Here is a 22,806-nt window from a genome sequence, read left to right as displayed (position 1 = left end):
TCTCAAGTAGCATGATCCAAGAATCTAGCCTTCTAGCAAAGAAGAGAGTCAATCTCTAAGCCTGTGTGAATGATGGAATTGGTGACAGTTGGAGAGAAGAGATAGCTTGATCTTTTAGCTTCTAGATTCAAGAGAGAAGGCTTGTGGATCCAGATTCTTTTCAGGTTCTTGAAGGGAGAGAAAGACTCTGGGAAGAAGCTGGCATATAGAGGAATTGACATTTCAGTCATGCCCCTATTCTCAGCTTTCTATGCTAGAAACTTGAAATAAAGGATGTTTCATGTTTGATTTTCATTTGTGATCTTATGTGCTTATATGGGAGCTAAGGACTGCTTTTACTTATATATAAGGATATCCAAACACAGGCTATCTTGGGTGATTATCCTGGAATTAACTCCAGGTAGCAGCAACGAATCAGAAAGATTGAAAATGCCCTTTTTGGGTTATAGTCCCCAGGACTGGATCTGGGGTGTGTCAGCCTGGTTAGAGGGAACACCAGGTGGCTCTAGGTTATAGAGAAAACTGAAACCATCTCTATCCTCAAGAAGCTTACATCTTTCAGGTTGGTATGTAAAAGAGTGTATGGCAAAAATTTATTAGCCAAGACAAAAAAATGAAACAAAGTCTCCAAGTCAAAGAGGGATGGTTTCAGAATAAAGCCAGACTCTGGTCAGCAGCCGAAGACCACAAGCCTTATGAGCAGCCTCCTTATTAGGATCAAGAACTTGTTGCTAAAAATACACACTTTCAGGTTGCTCCCAAGCATCATATTATTCCTAAACATCAAGCACTGTCAGCAAAAATCAACCAAAAGGGAGAACTAAAGTCCAAATCAGATACTACATGGGTGTGTTTGAACAATTTCGTCTAATACAGCATAAAGTGGAAAATAGTCAGAAAACTTCATTCCAGCTGTGTGATTTACTTTTTTTTTTAAACCCTTACCTTCCATCTTGGAGTCAATACTGTGTATTGGCTCCAAGGCAGAAGAGTGGTAAGGGCTAGGCAATGGGGGTCAAGTGACTTGCCCAGGGTCACACAGCTGGGAAGTGTCTGAGGCCAGATTTGAACCTAGGACCTACCTTCTCTAGGCCTGGCTCTCAATCCACTGAGCTACCCAGCTGCCCCCTATGATTTACTTTTTAAAATGATTATTTTTAGAAAAGTTTCAGATCTATGACCACAAAATAGCTGAATTTGTCAAATACCTGCTATTACTGATGTAATCACAGGGGTAGGGACTGGGGAGGGGATTTCACATTCACAGTGGAATGATCATAGGAAAGTTATTTAGAATCATTGAATTCAAACCTTGAAAACAGTCTTTAGAGGTTACTTTTTTCCCTCTGGGACTCAGATTCCTCTTGTCACACGAGAGTGTTGAAGCAGATGATCTCAAACTGCCCTTTCAGTTCTAAAGTTCTGAGTCATGGTTATGTTTCTCTGGCAAACAACATCAAACAAGTGGCCTGTCTCCAAAAGCTGACCCACATGCAGACTGGGGAAATATGACTTCTACAAATATTTAGCAATTTGACATCGACTAATAAAGTTTGACCCATTTTTAGCAAAATCATTCTTGTGCTAATTTTTGTTTAAAAAGATTCAAGAAAGCCAACATATAGCTATGATGATGGGTATAACTGAAAGAGGGAGTGAAGAAATAACTGAAAAGATGGTGCCCTTGGAATGAAATGTTCATGTATTCTGCAAATTCACTCAATTCAGCAGCTGTGTATGAAGCGCCTACTATGTGCAATACAAATGCAAACTGCAAAAGGAAACTAGGAACAGTGAGCAATACTATGTGACAGAAAAGATGGAGCCTTAAAGACCTTTATATTGCCTCCTCTACCTAGTACAGAGTACTGCACATAGTAGGTGCTTCATATACAGCTGCGGAATTGAGGGAATTGAATGTATTGATTATTCTTTTCACATTAGCCTTAATGCTGCATCCTTCATGGATCTTCCCCACCCAACCCTTTTTCCCACCACAGGGTGGTGCTAGCATATCATAGAGCAATAATCAGCAAACCTCTTAGCATCAGGACCCCCTTCACATCCTTAAAAACTTTTGAGGACCCCAAAAAGACTTTCCTCATATGAGTTACAACTACAAGTATTTTCCCCATTAAATTAAAATGAATAAATGTTTACAATATTTATTTATTAATTCATTAAAAATAACATCAAAACCATTACACATGAACATAAATGACATATTTTTATGAAAAATAACTCTATGTCCCCCCCACCCCAAATTTAGTGAGCAGAGGGGGATTGCTTTCTATCTTTCTGCAAATGTTTTTGATGTCTGGCCTAATAGAAGACAGCTGGATTCTCCAAGCTGTGTCTGCATTCAATCTGTTGTAATATGTTGTTTTGGTGAAAGTTTGTTCGCACACAGATGTGTAGTTGGAAAAGGGGGTGGCATCTTAATTGACAAATAACACCTTAGTATTACTATAAAAATAATTTTGACTTCATGGACCCCCTGAAAGTGTCTTGGGGAACATTGAGAACTACTATTATAGAACAGTGGAGTCAAACTCAAACAGAAATGTATCCTTGAAGGCTGCATACTAACTTGGAAAAACCACAAATTAACATTATATTTTTATTTATTTTATTAAACATTTCCCCATTATTTTTTTAAAATCCTTATCTTTCATCTTAATATCGTATGTTGGTTTCAAGGCAGAAGAGTGGTTAACAGTTAGGCAATGGGGATTAAGTGAGGTGTCCAACTAGAAGTATCTGAGGCCAGATTTGAATCTAGGACCTCCTGTCTCTGGGACTGGCTCTTAACCCACTGAGCCACTTCCCTGCCCCACCAATTATAATTTAATCTGGTTTGGAGGGAGTTTTGCTGGTCTTGGGAGTTTGACACCTGTTATAGAGCATTTCCACAAGAAGTTTCATACAATACTGTAAAAAGATTAACTTTCTCAGTCTTATGGCATTCATCGTCTGTAGCCTTCATCCAGAGTTCCCATAGATAGTATGACTGATGTATGAGGCTTCAACTGGGGTCAGTTGGAGATTTTGAAAATTGATTCTGACCCTGTATTAATAGCATAGAGCATACAGAGCATGCGTTGCATTTGTTAATTACCCAAATAATAATAAATAAAAATAATGAAACAAAATTTGGCTTGGTAGAACAAAATTCAATCTTAAAGAGCTGCCTTTTGCAGCCCAGAGATTTTTCTGGGCAGAAAATTGGCTCAGGATTCAGTTCAAACCATCTCCCAAACTTCTAAAGCTATCTCTTTCCTCCTTGGCAAAAAACTGCATAGCCCTTGATATGCATATGGCAGCTTCTGGGGGTGCCTGTGCTCTTATTAATCAATCTTGTTGTTTTTACATAAACAAGCCAGGGGAAATTGTTACAAATATCCATGAGCTTCAAAGAATTATGAGTGACACTCCCACGCAACATCTCATGGTTAATGGTGGAATCTTTCAGGGCTACAGAGGATGGGTTTGATAGCAACTCTGGCTAAATGAAACTTTTTAATTCTAGGAATTATTATTATCTTTTTCAGACTTTGCCTTAATTGTTGAATTAAAGTCTATGTCAAGCTTTTACTGAGGAAAAAAACTTATGTATATGTGAACTGAGAATCATGGCCATATTAAGGATATTGCATATTTAACTTTTAAGTAATCAGTCTATTTCTTTAAAGTATATATGTTATAATTGTTACCTTTGCTGAATGGGGTTTGGAGAATGATTTTCTTTTTTAAAAAATATTTCTTCTTCTCTTTTGTTAGTTTTACATATGATCCTAAATTTGAATCTATGAAATTATACTTGTTATTTGGTATTGAAGGGTCAGTTTACAGTGTCTAACAGCCTTGACCAACTGCATAACCCGAAGCTTAGACTACCAAAACCTGCCATTGGTGATTAAATCTTATGGGACTATAATTGATGTTTGAGTTTGATTTCAGATAAACTACAAAAAGAGTGCTAATAAAGCACTATCAGGCTAATAAACTAATGATCATGGATGCCAGCAGCCCTTGTGGGGGTAATATATGCCTCTGCCAAGGGGGAGGTAGAGAGCTTTTTCAGGAGAGATTTTGTTCAGCAAAGACTCTGAGGTAGGACATCTCCTTTTTGTGAAGAATATTCTCACTTAGCTCTGACTCCAGCTGGCTATCCTTATGGTTTTTTAATAGAGTAGAAATCAGGGCAGCATTGGTGAACCTTTTAGAAATAGAGTGCCTGAACTGCACCTTCAAGCTGCCTGTGAGCCTTCCACATTACCCCAGATAGTGGAGAGAGGAAGTGCTTGCATTGGGCTGCTGGGGAGAGGTGCAAGGCATGTGAAAAATGTTCTTAGAGGGTACTGTGGAGTCGGTCCTGGGGAATGGAGCAGCCCCCTCCAGCACACTGGGGCACAAATGCCACGACTTCTCTAACATGGGACCATGGGATTGCATTCTCTTGTTTGTCATACTTCTGCCCTCTTGTTCTTTGGTGTGGCAGCTCTTTTAGTCATTTAGTGGGTTACTGCAATATTGTTTCATCTGACCTACATGCTTGTAGGATAGATGTTATCTCCACTAGATCATGAATAAGTATCAAGAACTTGTTATTTTTAATTTATATATATATATATATATATATATATATATATTTCCTTTTCTTTTTGGAAGAGGTGATTCATATATTATTTGGGTGACTTAATGCATTCTTAAATGATTGACCTAGCCATACATCCTATACCAAGTATATTGTTGTTGTAAAACAATATACACCATATTGGAACATAATTTTGTGTTACCATCAGGTGTGTGAATTTCATATAAATTATACTTCTCTTTTTAAAAAAAGGAAAGTTTTGGGAAGCCATTTCGGTAGGTATCAGACCCCCCACTTTTGATTGGGCCCACATGTGTACTTTGGGAGTACACCAGAGTCTCTGTGGCTCCCTGGTGTACTGGAAGAGGCTTGACATTTGTTCCCACGACTCCTGGCATCTAGAAGTCTGGCCTCTGACCTGAACTGAGGTCAAGTCTGGTGAACCAGAGAGATTCAGAAAGAGTGACACCACCTGGGGTTTTAAAGTGTTTGGATGAAGTGGCTGGCTTTCTTGGTGTGGAGACTCCCTGGCACAGCCACTTTGGGTGAGTGAACAGAGACAAGTACGGCAAACTCAGATTAGCTTTGTGTGGCCAGGCGATTATGTGACAATCACTAACTTTTACTAATAATTATAACAATATACAGTCTCCAGAGAATTTTAATCATAACATAGGTAGTGTATGTGCTTATATGTAGGGTTAGATCCTGATCAATATTTCATCTTCCTGAGGGGAGATTGGGAAACTATCCTAAAAGTTCATAGATTAAGATTTTTTAAAAAGCAATTTTAGGAAAACGTGTTGCCGGTAACCTGGACCAGGAAAGCAGATCTCTTGGAGAAAATGCTGTGAGGACCATCATGCAAGAGGACAGCAATAGAAGACGTCCCCAGAAATCAGATACTACATCATGAGACTCTGAGTGAGCCTTTGGAGATAGCAAACTGAACTGTGCGGGCAGGGTTGGTCCCTCCATCCTCTTCTGTTCTTCTCATGTGTCAACATTTTATTTTGATTATAAAACTCTTGTGCCAGAAAAGAGGAATTCCTGTGAATGACTCCTTGTTAATGCATCTATCAATCATTTTTTAATATGTTTAAGAAACTCTCAAATGTCATTCGCTACATCAGAGGGATTCAGAAGAGTGACATCACAAAGAGTTTAAATGGACTAAGGAGAGGAAGCAAGCCTCTTTTGCCTCAGAATCACAGTGAGTGGATGACTTCAGACACTCCCTAGTTCTGGGACCCTGGACAAGTCCAACTGCCTAGCCCTTTACTTTTCTTTTGTCTTAGAACTGATAGCATCAGTTCTAAGATAGAAAGTCAGGATTTAAAAAATGTATGCTCTAAATTCAGTTTATTTCAGCACTATGTTCTAATGACTGTCATAATTAAAAAAGATGCTTCACAAATAGATGTCGGTCTAAATGGAAAACACACCTAAGCTTAATAAATCATAATACTTATATCCAATTGCATTTGCCAGTTATGCAGAAGTTTTTGTTGAAATCCAGCTAATAAATTTCCATTTTGAGAATAGAATGTTAATCAGTTGTTTTTGCAAAATAATTGGGATGCATTTTTATCACTTCAACAAATAGGTTTAAAATCCCCTCAAACTCTCCATTTGGACAATTAAAAAAAACCCCTTACTTTCTGCCCTAGTACCAACTCTAAAACAAAACAGCAAGGACTAGACAATGGGGATTAAATGATTTGTCCAGGGATCAGACCACTAGGAAGTGTCTGAGGCCAGATTTGAACCCTGGTCCTCTTGGGGTTCTATCCACTGAACCACCTAGCTACCCCCCATTTGGATGATTTTTAATCTGATTAGAAAATTCCATTTCTAAGTTTTTAAATTGTTCAGAGAGGAGAGTTTTTATAGGCAATACATTGTTTTCAGCAGTGAAATCATTTAGTAATGGAAATATTTCTAAACATCTGTTTTAAAAATGTGTTTTCTATCACAGGACTTTCTTTTGAAAAGCAGTTACTTTCTCATTCATATTTAAAGCATCACTTTCACCTTGAAGGGACAGATTGTGCGTTTATTTATTTTATTTTTTTAGAAATATCTGCTCAGTTGCATATTCCTGGCAGCTACTTCTCATCACTGAAAAAGTCAGCAGATTTAGAGGAGATATAAGTAACTTTCAATCTGACATCTCTTTTAAGTTCTTTGTGGAGAGAAAACCAAGGTACCTCTGTGTGGTACGAAGAGGGATGCTTAGGAGGAGCCCTACATTAGACATACTGAATTGAAGATGTCTCCAAGAGATCCAATTTATAATGTTTAATTGGCAATTGGCAGATTTCTCTGCCAATATGCTAACACAATGGAGCAGCCATGAAGCTATGCCATCTAAGTGAGTAGTTTCTAAAGTGGATGCATGTACTCTAGGAGGTCCACACGATAATCCAGTGGCCTCATGGGTAGACCTGAGAGTCCTCCACATAAAGAGAACAGTTACCCTCAGGGGACCTAATGGCGTTATCAAAAAAGATAGTGTAGAGGGAGGAGAAAAGAGAGAGAGAATGATGTCCCCTACTTTCAATGATGGATGTTAGTATTTTAAGAGATATCCCTGAGGAAATGCTTTATGAGAAAGGCAGGCAGGAACCAGTCTGATACAGTGGGAAGAGTATTAGAATTAGAATGATCGCATCTGAGTTTGAATCCTAGTTTGGCCACTTACCATGTATATGGTCACTTCTCCATTTCAGTCTTTGGTTTCTTCATCGGTAAAATGAGGGAACTAGAGTAGATGACCATCAAGGTTGCTTCCAACTGTAGATCTCTGATTCTCTGTAGAAAAAGATGAAAAAAACAAACAAACAAACCAGAGGGCCAGAGGGAGGAGGCAAGTCTAGCATTGAGGAGAACAAGCAAGCAGGATGGCAGCACTGGGGTCTCCAGGCCAGGCAAGAAAAAGTCAACATCACATAAAAGATTTTTAAAAAGTCAGATGTCAGACGGGGTCTAGCTCACGCTAGAAACGTCTATGCTATCTGACCTAGCATACGGAATGTCCGGATGCCCTTTTGAATCTTAGCGTGTGGTACCCAACCACATGGTTTGGTTTTATCCATGCCAACCCTGTTTTATATGGAGAAAAATCTTGCTCCCTTATCTCCACAGCCACGGAGGGAAAGCAATCAGGAGACACACAGTGGCACCATGCCTCCGTGAGACTCCAGGATTGTCTTTTTCCAGTCAGGAGAACTCGTTTCAAGATTCCCCCTTCCCTGTCCCCATGGATAGTGTCTTCTGCAAATTAGTTTCTTCAGGAATGGGTTGGACACACCTGATGTTCAGCTGGCTTTTTGAAGAGAGATCCTCAGAACTGATTCCTAAGAGGATCAGTATTTCTTCCAGAACAAATCCCAAATTAACCCAGTAATAACACTTTGAAACCAGATTGTTGGATAATTCAGTCTTGGATCTCCATGTGATGGTTTACAGATGACCATAATATTGATGCAATTTATTTTGCCATGACACCAACATTTTCTTATTGCCTGTGTTTGAAATTTGGCTCATTTCCTCCTGGTAAGGTATTTATATCATCCTTATCCTATTCCATAAAATGAGTGTGACAAGCATTTGAATTGGAGATGTGATTTTTACCTCTTCTGCTGTGATTTGGACACTAGAGGGCAGGGTGAGTATAGGGAAAACCAGCTAATCACCCAGCAGCTCCCACACGCAGCCAAATGGACACATGCACACACTCATTATCTTCAATATATATATATGAGTGCCCCCCAGACAAAGGATCGCAGATCTAGAGATACATGGTGCCTTAGAGGCTGCTGAGTACCCCATTCATTTATAGATGAGAAGACTAAGCAAGAGAGCATAAGTGACTTGCCCAAGGACACACAGGCACACACCAACTCCCAGGTGAAAGAAAAATGTGATTTTATTATATCTGAGAACAGGTTACAGGCAGCAAAAGAAAATGTCAGATAATATGGTAATGGAGGAAAATCAATATAGAAATGATTAAGACTACATTCCAGAAAAGAACTGGCGGGGTCTGAATGCAAATCAAAGCATACTGTTTTCCACTTCATTTCCTTCATGAGTTTTTTCTTGTATGTGTGATATATATTCTGTGATAGCACATGTATAAGCTATATCAAAATGCTTACCATCTCAGGGAAGAGGAGAGGATGAAGGGAGAGAATTTGGATCACAAAATGTCAGAAAACAAATGTAAAAAATTATTTCTGCACATAATTGGGAAAATACAATAATATCTTTTTTTTTTATTTTTTTTTTAATTTTAAAACCTTAACTTCTGTGTATTGACTTATAGGTGGAAGATTGGTAAGGGTAGGCAATGGGGGTCAAGTGACTTGCCCAGGGTCACACAGCTGGGAAGTGTCTGAGGCCGGATTTGAACCTAGGACCTCCTGTCTCTAGGCCTGGCTCTCAATCCACTGAGCTACCCAGCTGCCCCCTACAATAATATCTTACTGGCGAATAAAAAGACTACATTTCAGAAAGATACAAATTTAGGGGGTTGTCTATGAGAGACAGATAATAGGATCAGTTCCCAGGATATCAGGGAAATCTAGACAGAATACAGATAGAAAGAACCTACAGTGAAAAAGCAGTACCCCAGACATTAATAGCAATAATAATAATACTTTAAATTTGTTTAGTACCGTATAGGCTACAAAGTGCTTTCACATACACTGTCTCATTTGATCCTTACAACACTTAGAAGAAGACAGGAAAAGTATTATTATACATATTTCACAGAAGAGAAGCATTGTTCAATCATGTCTGATTCTTTGTCATCCCATTTCTTTTTTTTTTTTTTAACTCTTACCTTCTGTCTTAGAATCAATCCTGTGTATTGGTTCCAAGGTAGAAGAGTGGTAAGGGCTGGACAATAGGGGGTCAAGTGACTTGCCCAGGGTCACACAGGTAGGAAGTGTCTGAGGTCAGATTTGAACCCAGGATGTCCTGTCTCTAGGCCTAGCTCTCAATCTACTGAGCTACTGAGCTACCCAGCTGCCCCCTGTCATTCCATTTCTTGGCAAAGATGCTGGAGTGGTTGGCCATTTCCTTCTTTGGCTCATTTTATAGATGAGGAAACTAAGACAAACATGGTTAAATGACTTGCCCAGGGTCAGATAGCTAGTAAATGTCTGAGACTGGATTTGAACTCAGAGACATAAGTCTTCCTGACTCTAGGTCTAATGCTCTCTCCACTGCACCACTTACCTGCCCTACAGATGAGAAACCAGGGCACAAAGTATTCAATAACTGGTCCAAGGCTACTCAGAAAGACAATAATAGTACCAGGAGTTGAATTGAGGTCTTCTGATTTAAAATCCAGTGTTCTGCCCATTTTAGCCTAAGCAGAAACCAGGGGAGGGTAGGCTTACTAACTTGGGGCTCAAATGGATGGAAATGGGAAAAATCCTACAATGACTGGAAGGACTGACTGTTTTTATGGAGTTTTTGAAGGATCTAAGGAAGGATCCAACTCCACCCCCATCCTTTCTCCCTCAGGGACTTCTTCCCAATGACTGAAATGCTAATTTATTTCAGCAAACAAATACTAAACACCTAACAATGTATAATATACATCATTATAGACTAGAAGTTTAGAGACATTTGGGTGTTTGGGACACTTCCTCTGACTAGAGAATTCTGACTTTTCAAGAATGATGCTTCATAGACAATTGATTTCCTTTTTGGACTGGGCCCACAACATCTCCACTTGGTAAATAGTGATGTCTTGGGTTTTGGTTATAGTCACAAACTGGCTAGGCTCTGCATAAGTGTAGACATCTGTGAACCCAGGCAAGAGCACAGAGCCCAGTAAGGGACAAGGGATGATGACATCCATCACTGGAGGCTTATGGCCACCAGATGCTGACCTAGAAGCAAAGGTAAAGAAAATAAGCATCAGTTATAAGGGCTCAAAAGACTGCTAGACATCACACCAATAGTAGCAGAGCTAGGACTAGAATGCAGGTCTCCTAACTCCCAGTCTTATCTTCTTTGCACTATTTCATACCATATCTTGGTACCAAAATTTTTAATAAAGTAAGTTAAATAGTTAATAAAAATAAAAAGTTAATAAAGTAAGTCAGTGAGGCCAAGTTAAAAAAAAAGAGGGGTCTCTTGTATTTTATAGGAAGAATAAATTGTATGGAGAACACTCTTCATGAGTGCTCTCTAGGCAGTGAGAGTAGATCTGAATAATGAGGATAATTGATCTTGATGGAAGGTCATAAAGGAACACTTGGGATTATTGGATAATACAGTCCTGGGTCTCAACATTATCCTCATTGTTGGTTTTGTGTGACCAGAGTGTTGACAGGAGTTACTTTGTCATCACATCCAAATTTTCTTATTTCTTGTGTTTGAAATTTGACTAAATTCTATCTGATTATTTATATTATCCTTATCCTGTTCCATAAAATTAATAAAGTAGAGAGTAGTAAAGTAATAAAGCAGGAGCTGAACAGGTGATCTTCATTTTGTTTCATTTTTTTAGTTTTGGAAGGCAGAAGGAAAGATTGAGGGAATCTGGCTTTGAGTCCAATTCTGCCATTAATCTGACAGCAGCTACTGAACTGCAGACAAAGAAGCTAAAAGGAGAGAAGAAAAATACCTTTATTATGGAACTGAACTTGAGAGCATAAATCTGTAATCTAATGGCAAACATCAGTGTAGCAGGGACTGGATTAAAGTAAATCCCATCGAGCTTGCACTGAGTCCCTCTAATCTCTTCCAGGAACACATGCACTCAACACATAAGGCCTTGGTGTTTTGGGAGTGAAGTGCCTCAAAAAAAGGAGTGGCCACTGGGTGAGAAAAAGCTGCCCACTCAGTCTACTTTTAAGGGAGAGATAGCTTCTGCTATCTCTTTTCTACTCTCTACTTGCTCTCTTTTCTACTCTCTGAGATGGGTGGCATGGAAAATTTTATGTAACTTTATGCCATGGGATGGTTGGGGAAGGAAGAAGAGAAGTCTCCAATTTTCCATAAACCATTGGGGCTGCTCTCACATGGCAGTGTACCATATGTCTGGGACTCACAGACTCTTCTTTTACTTCTGAGCATTGATGACCCAACAACGATCCTGAGGTGGACATTTCTAGCCTTGGAGGAACCTCATGAGTTCCAGATGTTTGGAGCTCCTGGGTCTGACAATCAGTGCGGGTTATACTGTGTTTAAATGCTCCCTCAGCTAGGTGGCACAGTGGATAGAACATTGGATCTAGGTTCAGGAAGACCTTGAGTCAAAGTCAGTCTTAGACACTAGAAGACGTGGCCCTGGGCAAGTCACTTAACCCTATTTGCCTCAGTTTCCTCACCTGTGTGTTAGTGGAAATTTGGGGTTCACTCAAAGTTTAAATATTTGGATATATGACAAATTTTCTGTGGACATTTAGGGGACTTGGAAACTACATTTCCCATGATTCTTCTTGTAATACAGGTAGTGTGATTACGTAAAAGAACAGTATAAGACTCCTGAGGTCATTGGAGGAGCTCTCTTTGGTGTGAGGGAGCCAGGTGGGCAGAAGGTATGGTGGGGGATTTGAATTAGATCTTAGCAGGCATGTGGTTGTCTTTATTTTTCCAACAGGGCCTTAATTAAAATATTAATACTTCTATTTACATCCATCTATATCCATTTTAATCATAACACCTGTAAAATGAGCTGGAGAAGGAAATGGCACATCACTCCAGTATTTTTTGCCAAGAAAATCCTAAATGGGGTCATGAAGGGTGAGACATGACTGAAATGACTGAAAAACATACTCTTACCAGGCATGAGGCCTTGGGAATATGAACATAGAGATGAAATAGTACTTACCTTAAGAAGCTTACTTTTTTGTTTAGCCCTATAAAACTTCCTGACTCTCGGGTTAATCTTATAAAAAGACAGAGAGATATGGGCTAGATTTTTTAGTGAAATTAGAATGATTAAAAATCAGTAGAGTGGAAGATCCAAAGAATCATGGTTTAAAGTCACCTTGGAGAGAGGTTTCTAGTGAAATGCTCCAGGAATCTATGCTTGGTCCTGTGTATAACATTTTTATCAGCCCTTTGATTAAGGTCATAGATGGCATGCTTCTCAGTTCTCAGAGAACACAAAACTGGAGGGTATTACTAACATGAAGAATAGTAAAGTGGCTAAAAAACTTAATAGGATAGAATGCTGGATGGGTTGACATAATATGATAAAACTGAATAGGAATAAATATAAAATTCTACATAGGTTAAAAATTAACTTTACAAGTACAAGATGGGAGAGGTATGGCTAAAGAGCAGTTCTGGAAGCAATCTGAGAGCTTAATGGGCTACAGCCTCATTATGACTTGTATAATGTTAGTTAAAAAAGTGAGTGAATTCAATTAGCCTTCATTAAGAGAGGCATAAAATCCACAACTGGAGACTAGATTTTAACATGGTCAAAACATTGGGAGGGCAGTATTCAGGTCTTGGTTGCACATTTTAGGAAAGATGCTGACAAGCTGGAGTATGGCAGAGAGGACCTATCAGGGTCATGAAGAAACTGGAGACCAAGCCAGATGAAGATTGGTTGGAACAGAAGTTTAGCTTGTAGAAGGGAAAACTTGGGGAGGAAATCAAGTACTTCAAGGGTTGTCTCATAGAAAAAGGATTAATTTTGTCCATTTGGGCCTCAGATTACAGAACGAGGAATAGTGAGAATTTATAAATTTCATCTTGATGTAAGGAAAATCTCCCTCAGGGATATCCCAAAGTGGAAGGGGATGCCTTGAGAGGAGGTCATTTCCCTTCTTTAGAAGTCTGTAAGCAAGGGCTGAATGACCAATTGTCATGTATTCCACAGAAAGAGTTCTTGTTCAGATTTGATTGGACTAGATGGCTTCTGAAGTTCTTTCCAACCGAGAGCCTATGATCCTTGCTATTTGCATTATCCTCCAGACCTCTGTCACTAAGTTTTTGTTTAAAACCCTTTCCTTCTGTCTTAGAATCAAAACTGTGTTTTGGTTCCAAGACAAGAGAACCAGAAAGGGTAGACAATGGGGGTGACTTGCCCAGGATCACACAGCTAGGACGTGTCTGAGGTCACATTTGAACCCAGGACCTCCTGTCTCCTGGTTCTTAATCCACTAAGTCATACAGTTGCCCCCCAGTACTAAATCTTAAGTACTCCTGGATTGTGCCATTCGGGATGTCACTGAACCTTCTTATATTTGTAGTTTCCCTTGAATAAGTTACTTAAAGGAAGGAATTGCTTGATCTTGCATTTGTGTCCCTGACACTTAGCCTAATCTTTGGCACAAAGAGAGAGCTTCTCAATGCTTTTTTATTCTTTTATTCATCTCTCTCTCTCTCTCTCTCTCTCACTCACACACACAACTAACATCAACTATCTCCCTATAAGTAATATTTCATACCCAAAGAGGTCCTTACCTCTGAAAAGAAGGGAAGGAGGTGTATTTTTTCACCTCTTCTTTAGGGACAAACTTGGTCATTAGAACTAGGTACATAAGGAATCCCTGAAGTGGTTGTGTGCATTAAAATATTCACTATTCTAAGTTGTTGTTATGTAAAATGTTGTAATTGATTCTAACCCAATGTAAATATATAGTTTGAATTCAAGTAAAGGAACTACTTCAAGAGCTTCATTATCTGCACTTAACTGTATAAATTTCATTTCTACAATTGTATCATTATAGTTTTGCATATATTCTTTTCCTGGTTCTGTTTATTTCACTTTGTATCAGTTCATTTAGTCTTCCCATTCTTCTCTGAATTATTTATATCAATCAGTAAGCATTTATTATACACTTTTTTGGGGGGGCAAACAGGATTAAGTGACTTGCCCAGGGTCTCATAGCTAGTAAGCATTTGAGGTTGGATTTGAACTCAAGTCTTCCTGATTCCAGGTCCTGCACTCGATTCACTGGGCTACTGAGCTGCTCCTATCATACAGTTCTAATTCATACACTTCTTTTTTTTTGGTATATTTTATTGCATTCATGTACCACTTTGTTAGCCATTCTCCAATCGATGGGCATCTATCTACTTGATCTCTAGTCTTTGCTACCACAAAAACAAAAAAACAAAACAGAACAAAACAAAAAAAACCCCTGCTAGTAATATTTTAGTGCTCATGTGAGCTTTTTTTTTTTTTTTTTTTTTTTTTTGCTTTGGGCAAATCAGTTAACCTCTCAGCTTTAGTTTCCTCATCCATAAAATGAGAACATTGGATTAGATGGTCTTTGATGTTCCTTCTGACTTTAAATATAAGATCCTATGATTCTTGGGATATTTTTCTACCAGTAGATTTTCTGGGTCAAAGAGGATGGATCTTTCAATCATTTTTTCAGTATCATTCTAAATTGCTTTCCAGAATGGTTAGACCAATTTGCAATCCCATCAATGTGTGTGAATATATATTTCTGTATCTCCTCCAACACAGGATATTCTTACCTTTTGTTATATTTGGCAGTTTGGGGGATGTGAAATGAAATCTCAGAGTTATTTTCATTTAAATTATCTTATTATTAGTGACTTGGAGCAATTTTTTAATATCGTTGTTAGTAGTTTATAATTTTGGGGGCAACTAGGTGGCTCAGTAGATAGACCCAGGATCGGAGAAGGGAGGTCTTGAGTTCAAATTTTGCTGGAGATACTTCCTAGTTGTATGACTCTGGACAGGTCACTTTACCCCCAATTTCCTAGATCTCGCCACTCTTTTGCCTTGGAACTGATACTAAATATTCATTTTAACATTCTAAGAGAGAAAGTAAGGGTTAAAAAATAGTTCATAATTTTTGTTTTGAGAACTGTTGATTCCTGTACTTTGACCACTTATTCTCTAGGGATATACTCCCAGTCTTATATTTAGTTTCAGTCCTTTACATATCAGACCCTAACTAGAGATATTTCATATTTCTAATACATTTTCCCCAATTAACAGCTTTCCTTCTAGTTGTGGTTACATTGATTTTGTCAGTGTAGAACAGTGATTCCCAAAGTGGGCACTACTGCCCCCTGGTGGGTGCTGCAGCGATCCAGGAGAAGCGGTGATGGCCACAGGTGCATTTATCTTTCCTATTAATTGCTATTAAAATTTAAAATAAATTAATTTCCAGGGGGCTAAGTAATATTTTTTCTGGAAAGGGGGCAGTAGGCCAAAAAAGTTTGGGAACCACTGGTAGAACCTTTTCAATTTCACATAGTTGAAATGAAGTCTAAGTTCTTTTATTACTGCCTCTGTGATAGTTTTTATATCTGCTCTTAAAAAACCATTGTTTCTCCATTTTAACTTTGCATGGTTGATTTTTTCAACCAAGGTGTAGGGTTTTCATGTATCCTTCTTAGGCTTCATCTCATTAGATTTAGCCTGTTGTCCCATCCTATTGAGAACTCTGGGAATCTTACTTCTGTTGCCCAGCGTATTATCTATCCCTACTGATGCTGAATCATCTGAAAATTTAATAAGCGTGCCATCTGTGCCTTCACTTGAATCATTAACAAAAACATTGGGCAAATCAAACCAATGATTGCTTTCAGAGAAACTTAATGAAACAAAGTTTATGGAGTTCTTACTTACAGAATTGTACCTAAGGGTACTCTGAAGAAACACTGCACTTTCTGCAATATAAAGTTTCCTCCTTACTTAGTAAACTAAAATCTACATGATAACTTGAAATGACAATAACCCTAACTCATTTAAATGCAAAACAACTTCCCTCTGATGAGGAAACTGATTCTTAAAGAGGTTAAATACTCTTATCCATGATCACACAGTTAATGTTGTAATGGAATTTGAACCCAGGTCTCCTGACTCCAGGCCTAATGTTCTTGAGCCCAAATGTGTGTAACGTTTGTGGTAAATGTAAATATTCCCCAGAGGCGCTCAGATTTGGAAAGCTTGTAAAGTTTAGCAATTAGTAACAGGAATTCAATTTAACTCATCAGTTAACTTCATTTCAGTGAGGTCTCATGGGGGGGGGGGATTTGCATTGATATTCAAGGTCACCCTGCTGGACAATTCTACCAGTACCTGGTACACAGCTTCTCCCAAAGCTTTCCCCCTGAAGCAACCTATAAATATTTTTTCATTTTATCCTCATGATAATCCTTGGAGGTTATTATTGTGGTTGCTCATACATTTCAGTTGTACCTGACTCTCTATGAGTCCATGCGGGTTTTCTTGGCAAAGATACTAGCTTCTCCAGCTCATTGGACAGATGAAAAAATGGAGGCAAACAGGGCTAAGAGACTTGCCCATGGACACTCAGCTAGAATCTGAGGCCAGATTTGAACTCAGGTCTTTCTGGCTTACAGACTCTAATCCTACTCTATTCACTGCAACACCTAGTTGCCCTCAACCCTTGGAGGCAGGTGTTATTATTAGTCATGTTTTCAGATGAGGAAACTGAGGCGATTAAGTGACTTTCCCAGGATCATGCAGAGTTGGAGGCTGGATTTAAACTGAAATCTCTCTGAATCCACAATCCACATTTTAGCCTCTTCATCATCAAGCTACCTAGTTACCAAATCCTCTGGGTTTTAGCACCAGAGCAACTCTAGCATCTGTTCCTTCTCTCCCTTAGCTATCATTCTAGTTCAGGCCCTCATTCCTTCTCATTTGGACTGGGATAATAGTCTTTCCTCTCTATCTCATCCTTCCCAAGCCTCTAAAGCCATCTTCTGAATGCACCAGGCTGACAAGGTCCCTCCTCTCTGCTCCAACACTTAAAAGTAGTGATGGTGAACCTTTTAGAGACCACACATCCAAAATGCAACCCTCACACTGAATGTGAGCCCCCATCCTTCCCCCTCTTAACCCAGACAGAGGAGGGAGGAAGTGCTCCCATTGGGCTGCTGGGTTGATGAGAGAAATGTCTGCAGGTGTGCATGGAGAGGGAGAAAGGAACAGGCTCCTCTAGCACATGTGCCACAGGTTCACCAACACACACCTAGAGTCTCTAGATAAAATACAAATTCCTTAGTCTGACATTTAAGGTGCTCCCTAGTCTGGCTCCAAGCTACCTTTCCAACTTTATTTTATACCTTCTAATTTCTAGTTAAACTAGACTACCAGTTTTCCCCCAATCTTCAGCCCTCTCTTCTTGTCTCCCAGAATATTTACCGGCTGTCCCTGTGCTGGAAATCCCACCCTCTGCATATCCACTTGTTGAAATTCTTCTCTTCTCTACTACTTGTATGACCTTGGATGAGATGTTCATTTATCCCTTTTCAGCTCTGTCTTTAGCCCCTTTCAGTTCTATCTATGATCCTATGATTCTCCATGACATTTTCTCTGGCTGAAAGTGATCTCTCCCTTCTCAAATGTTCCTAAAGCATTTTAGATGAATCTTTCCTTTGAGCCAACAATATTTTACCATGTATTTGTGTGAATGCCATTTTCCCTGTTTCCCATCTTTGTAGCTCCCTTACCTAGTATAGTACCTTGCACATAGGCACATAGTAGGTATTTAATGAATTTGGGTTGAATTAAATTGAAGAGTAGAAGAACTGAGTGCCTTTGGTAGCCTACTGGTCAGCAGATAATATGTGGGAGTAAATTTTGGTGATACCAGTAGCTCATCTACATCTCTGAATCTTCTTCCAAAATAGAGTAACCTGTAGGACTGACCTAGGGCAGTGCTAATAGGAAAAAATGACTCACAACAAGCTTTCCTACCCCTAAGTCCTAGCTGCTGACCTCCTTTGCCAATTGTCCCCAGTGTGATTATTTTTGAATCTTTAGGCAGGAGAAAGATCACCTGAACTTGGAGAAAAGAGCTGAAAAAATGCTAGCAGAGTGGACAGGAATCAGCTATCCATAACCTAGAAAGCTAACCTGCTGTTTTTGTGTTGGGATCAGATCTTATGGACAGGTAGGCGGCCACCTATGGATACAATGTTTGACCTAGAATCTAGAAGACCTGAGTTCAAATTCAGTCTCAGACATTTACTAGCTGTGTGAGCCTGGGCAAGTCACTTATCCTCTGTTTGCCTCATCTTCCTCATCTGTAAAATGGGGACAATAATAGCACCCACCTTTAGGATTAAAGCATTTTGCAAACATTAAAGGGCTATATAAGTATATAATATATTATAAAAATACTACCAGCGATGTGGCACAATGGCTAGAGTGCTGGGCCAGGAGATGGCAAGACTCATCTTCCTGAGTTTAAATATGGCTTCAGATATTTCCTAGCTGTGTGATTTTGGGTAAGTCACTTAGCCCTGTTTGCCTCAGTTTCCTTATCTGTCAAATGATCTACAGAAGGAAAAGGCAAACCACTCTGATATCACTGACAAAAAACCCCTAAATGGGGTCATGAAGAGTCAGATGTAATTGAAATGAGTCAACATAAACAATTATTATAAGTGTTCTATTCAATACTCTGGAGGTTCTTCATGGTCCATTTCCATCATAGATTATTGACTTATTGACTGGGTTTAGAGTTTCTTGTCTAATAAAAAGAAAGAGTTATGGTTTTGAATTTTGACACTGTTATTTGCTACTTAAATGTGACTTTTGGTAAGAAACTTCTCTCATTCAACTTCAATTTTCTCATTTATTAAATGAGGAAAATGATATCTGTACTATTTATGTCAAATATCTATTCTGAGGATAAGATGAGAGAATATGTGTGAAATGGTGTATAAATCTTATGTAGTATATGCCTTTTTCTTTAAAATAATTTTATTTGTATCTTTTGTTTCTATATTGCCTTCATTTCCATTGATATCCTTTTCCTGGTCCTCTCCTAAAGAGCCATCCTTTGCTATAAGGAATAAAAAAAGAAAAACTAAAAAAAAGTTTATTATAAAATAAACCAACCCATCAATCTAGTCTGACAGTATGTTCAATGAACCACATACATGATATTTCTATAATGATGTTCCGATCTGGATCAGGAATGTGGGAGGCCAGGAAGTCCAGACAAGAGGAAATAGATGGGTCCTGCAGCTGGGGGTAGGAGTTCCCTGTTTCCTATTCCTCTGCTCTTAAAAGAGCTTTCATTGGCCTTTATTTCTTCCCAGGTGGCTGGGAGCAGAGAGGCAGAGATAGAAAACTCTTGGTGGGGCAGGCAGTCATCATTGGCTACTTGCTGCTGGATCCTACTGGCCTTACAATCGAGCCTTTACAACCTGAAGTGGGAACGGTGTTGACAGAACTGGACATCTCTTGAGTAATGTAATGGCACAAATGGAGTCCCTGGGGTTAGAGAGCAGATAAAGTTGAGGGATGGCAAAACCAGCAAGCAGAAGCAGAGAAAGATGGAATGGGACTGGAAATTTCCATGAAACTCTGGCTATTAAGGAGAAGAAAGAGGGGTATTGATTCTACTCCCTGGAGCTCCCCACCTTCCACCATTTGTTGGTTTATAAGACTGATCCTAGCATATTTCCAACATTTAATCAACCCTTGGAATCTTTGCCATGATCTATAGATCCAAGAGGGATGACTGAGTAGATTGGGATGATCTGGAAGAAAAGAGTGCTTGGTGGATGGTTGCCTAGTGACTTCACTTTACTGACTGACTGAATCATGTGGCCACAGTGGTTAGAATGAAGGAAATTTCTAAGACACAGGACTGGGACAGAGCCATATAGATATTTTCCTCATATTTTCTAATAATTTGGTGCTTTCTTTTTACATCCTTAAATCAATATTGGATCCAGGCCAACAGGGGCATGGAAGGGGAGTAGGGAGAGTGTGTCGGCCAAGTAGCTGGAATGCTGAAATCTTCGAGGATGCCTGTGTTGAGATACTGGAGCACATGCTGACCAACAAACTTGGCTAGTAGCTTGAGTGCAGTACCACCTAATGGACAAATTATATGCTATGCTCACTACATGCTAATAAACAAACAAACCGACAAGGTAAATGACAGCTTGTTTTTCTGTAGGCTTGCAGAGGATAAGAAGGCAGCTAGGTGGTTCAGTGGCTATAGTGCCAAGCCTGGAATCAGTGAATATTTATCTTCCTGAGTACAAATCTGGTCTCAGACATTTACTAGCTGGATGACCCTGGACAGGTCATTTAATCCTGTCTGCCTCGATTTCCTCATCTGTCAAATCAGCTGGAAAAGGAAATGACAAATCACTCCGGTACCTCTGCCAAGGAAACTCCAAATGGAATCATGAAGAGTTGCCTACAACAGCAAAGCAGAGGGTGAGAGCTGCGATTGCTATGGCAAGACCTCGTATAGAAAGTGGGGCACTTACCAAGTGCAAACACAATCTACATCACCATGCCACTTAAGGACCTAAATAAGTGTTGACCCTTTTTTTTAACTTCTGTCCCTTATTTTCCATGGGATGATGGGAAAGTCACTTCATATCTTTGAGCCTCAGTTTCCTCATTTGCAAAGTGAGCATAATTAAGTCAACCCTGTCTAGTGTGAAGGGTTGTAGTGAGGTTGTGATGAGATCATGTCTGCAAAAGCACTTTCAAGATGGCTATGCCCATGTCAGAGATTATTATAATCCATTTCTATTTAGTTGAATGCACTCCTGGTGGAATTCATTCTGGGAAAACCCCAGAGACTGGTTGCTGGAGGGAACACTTTGCTTCTTCATTATTGTGCTGAATTCACCGGGTGGAGTTTGCCAAGATGACAGGCTGTTAAATAATTAGGGAGAAACAGAATTGTTCTGGTAGGAGAGTTGTTTCAGATGCAGCAGCTGCTGCCATAGCATCATAGACTGTCAGGACTGGGAGGAACCTTTGGTGTCATCTCGTCCAACCTTCCCTTGGTGGGTGAAGGAAATGAGACCCAGGCAAGGGAAATGGGCAGTTGGTGGCACAGTACATAGAGTGCTGGATAGAAGACTTGAGTTCAATTCTAGCCTCAGACACTTATTAATTTTATGACCTTGGGTAAACACTTAACTTCTCTGTCTTAGTTTCTTCCTCTATAAAATGGAGATAATAATAGCACCTACCTCCTAGGCTTGTTTTGAGGGCTAAATGAGATAAAAATTGTACCTGGGACATAGTAAACACTATATAAATGTTAGCCATTATTATTGTTGTTGTTAAATGGTTTGCCCGAGGCCAGAGTGAGGGCTAGTGGCCTGACTCCACTATGGTTTTTGGAATGCAGTGATGTTATCTGGAGGGTAGATCATAAACACCAATGAGATCACAAGTCTGAATGACAACTTTGACAAAAACCATCATAGACTAGTCTCAAGTCTGTACTAGGCAACATAACTCAATACTAAATAAAGCAGCTCCCACTGGTTGTGATGTTTGGTGGAAGCAATCAGCTTGGCCTTGAGCTTTTGTTTTTAAAAAAGACTTCATCTCCTGGGATCCTTCTTGTCCATCCACCAAGGGGTAAGCGTGGTATTAGTAGATAAAGTGTCCCTAACTTGGAGTCAAAAAGTTCACTGATCTGATACCTATCAAGACATCGCCAAAAACTGAGCTAACTAATTTAAGTAATTACTCTACTTGACCTAGAGAAGAGAAGACTTTGGGGGAAATGTGATTACTGTCTTCAGCAGCTGAACAGGTGTCATAGGGAGAAGGATTAGATTGAGTCTCTGTATCTCAAAATGGCAGAAGTAGGACCAATAAATGAATGGAAAGAGCATTAGATAGGGAGTCAGACAGAGGTCTTGTGTCTGAACTGCTGAATTTTTATACCTATGTGTTCTTGGACAAGTTAATTAATCTCTCTGGCCCCCAGATTCCTCACTGATCAAATGGGGGGGATTTGGGTGGTCTCTGCCAGTCCAAATCTTATGATCCTAAGTTTTAGGGATGCAGATTTTAGCTTATTATTAAGAAGAATATAGTGATTACTAAAGCTACCTAATAATGGAATGAGAGAATTTGATGCCCATGGACTTGAATGGATGTTGTCAAGGAGATTCATCACACAGGGGATTGGACTAGATGGCACCTGAGGCTACTAGATGGCACTAGATGGCATCTAGACTAATGTTAAATTCCATCTTGAAGAATGTGGTGAGGAGTTGACAGGGACCAGAAGAGTCCTCAGATCCATCCCTACTTTGCTGCAATTTGAGCACAATCTAACTTGCAACCTGCACTGGTAGAGAACTCAGTCACTTCTATAAAAACAGAGTAAAAAGTTGTGATAATAATTTAGTCAGACCCCAAATCGTTCTCTTTCTTGAATTGTCAGTTCTGCTGTATGAGTTATACAAAAGTCATCTCAGCTCCC

The 22,806-nt window shown here is 39.4% G+C and overlaps 1 protein-coding gene across 1 annotated transcript in view; it reads left to right on the top strand.

The window, feature by feature from the left end:
- The window catches only part of SLC28A1 (solute carrier family 28 member 1), a 96,690-nt gene extending 76,896 nt beyond the window's left edge, over window positions 1-19,794 (top strand). The window contains exons 11-12 of the mRNA XM_044660161.1: window positions 18,477-18,489; window positions 19,646-19,794. Coding sequence (XP_044516096.1) covers window positions 18,477-18,489; window positions 19,646-19,794 — 162 coding nt within the window. The remainder of the gene's footprint in view (window positions 1-18,476; window positions 18,490-19,645) is intronic.
- The last annotated feature ends 3,012 nt before the right edge of the window (window positions 19,795-22,806 follow it).

The sequence above is a fragment of the Gracilinanus agilis genome, chromosome 2 (genome assembly GCF_016433145.1).
Source record: "Gracilinanus agilis isolate LMUSP501 chromosome 2, AgileGrace, whole genome shotgun sequence".
Classification (NCBI taxonomy): domain Eukaryota; kingdom Metazoa; phylum Chordata; class Mammalia; order Didelphimorphia; family Didelphidae; genus Gracilinanus; species Gracilinanus agilis.
The sequence above is the reverse complement of the archived record's forward strand: the minus strand, read 5'-3'. Positions and strand labels throughout refer to the sequence as shown.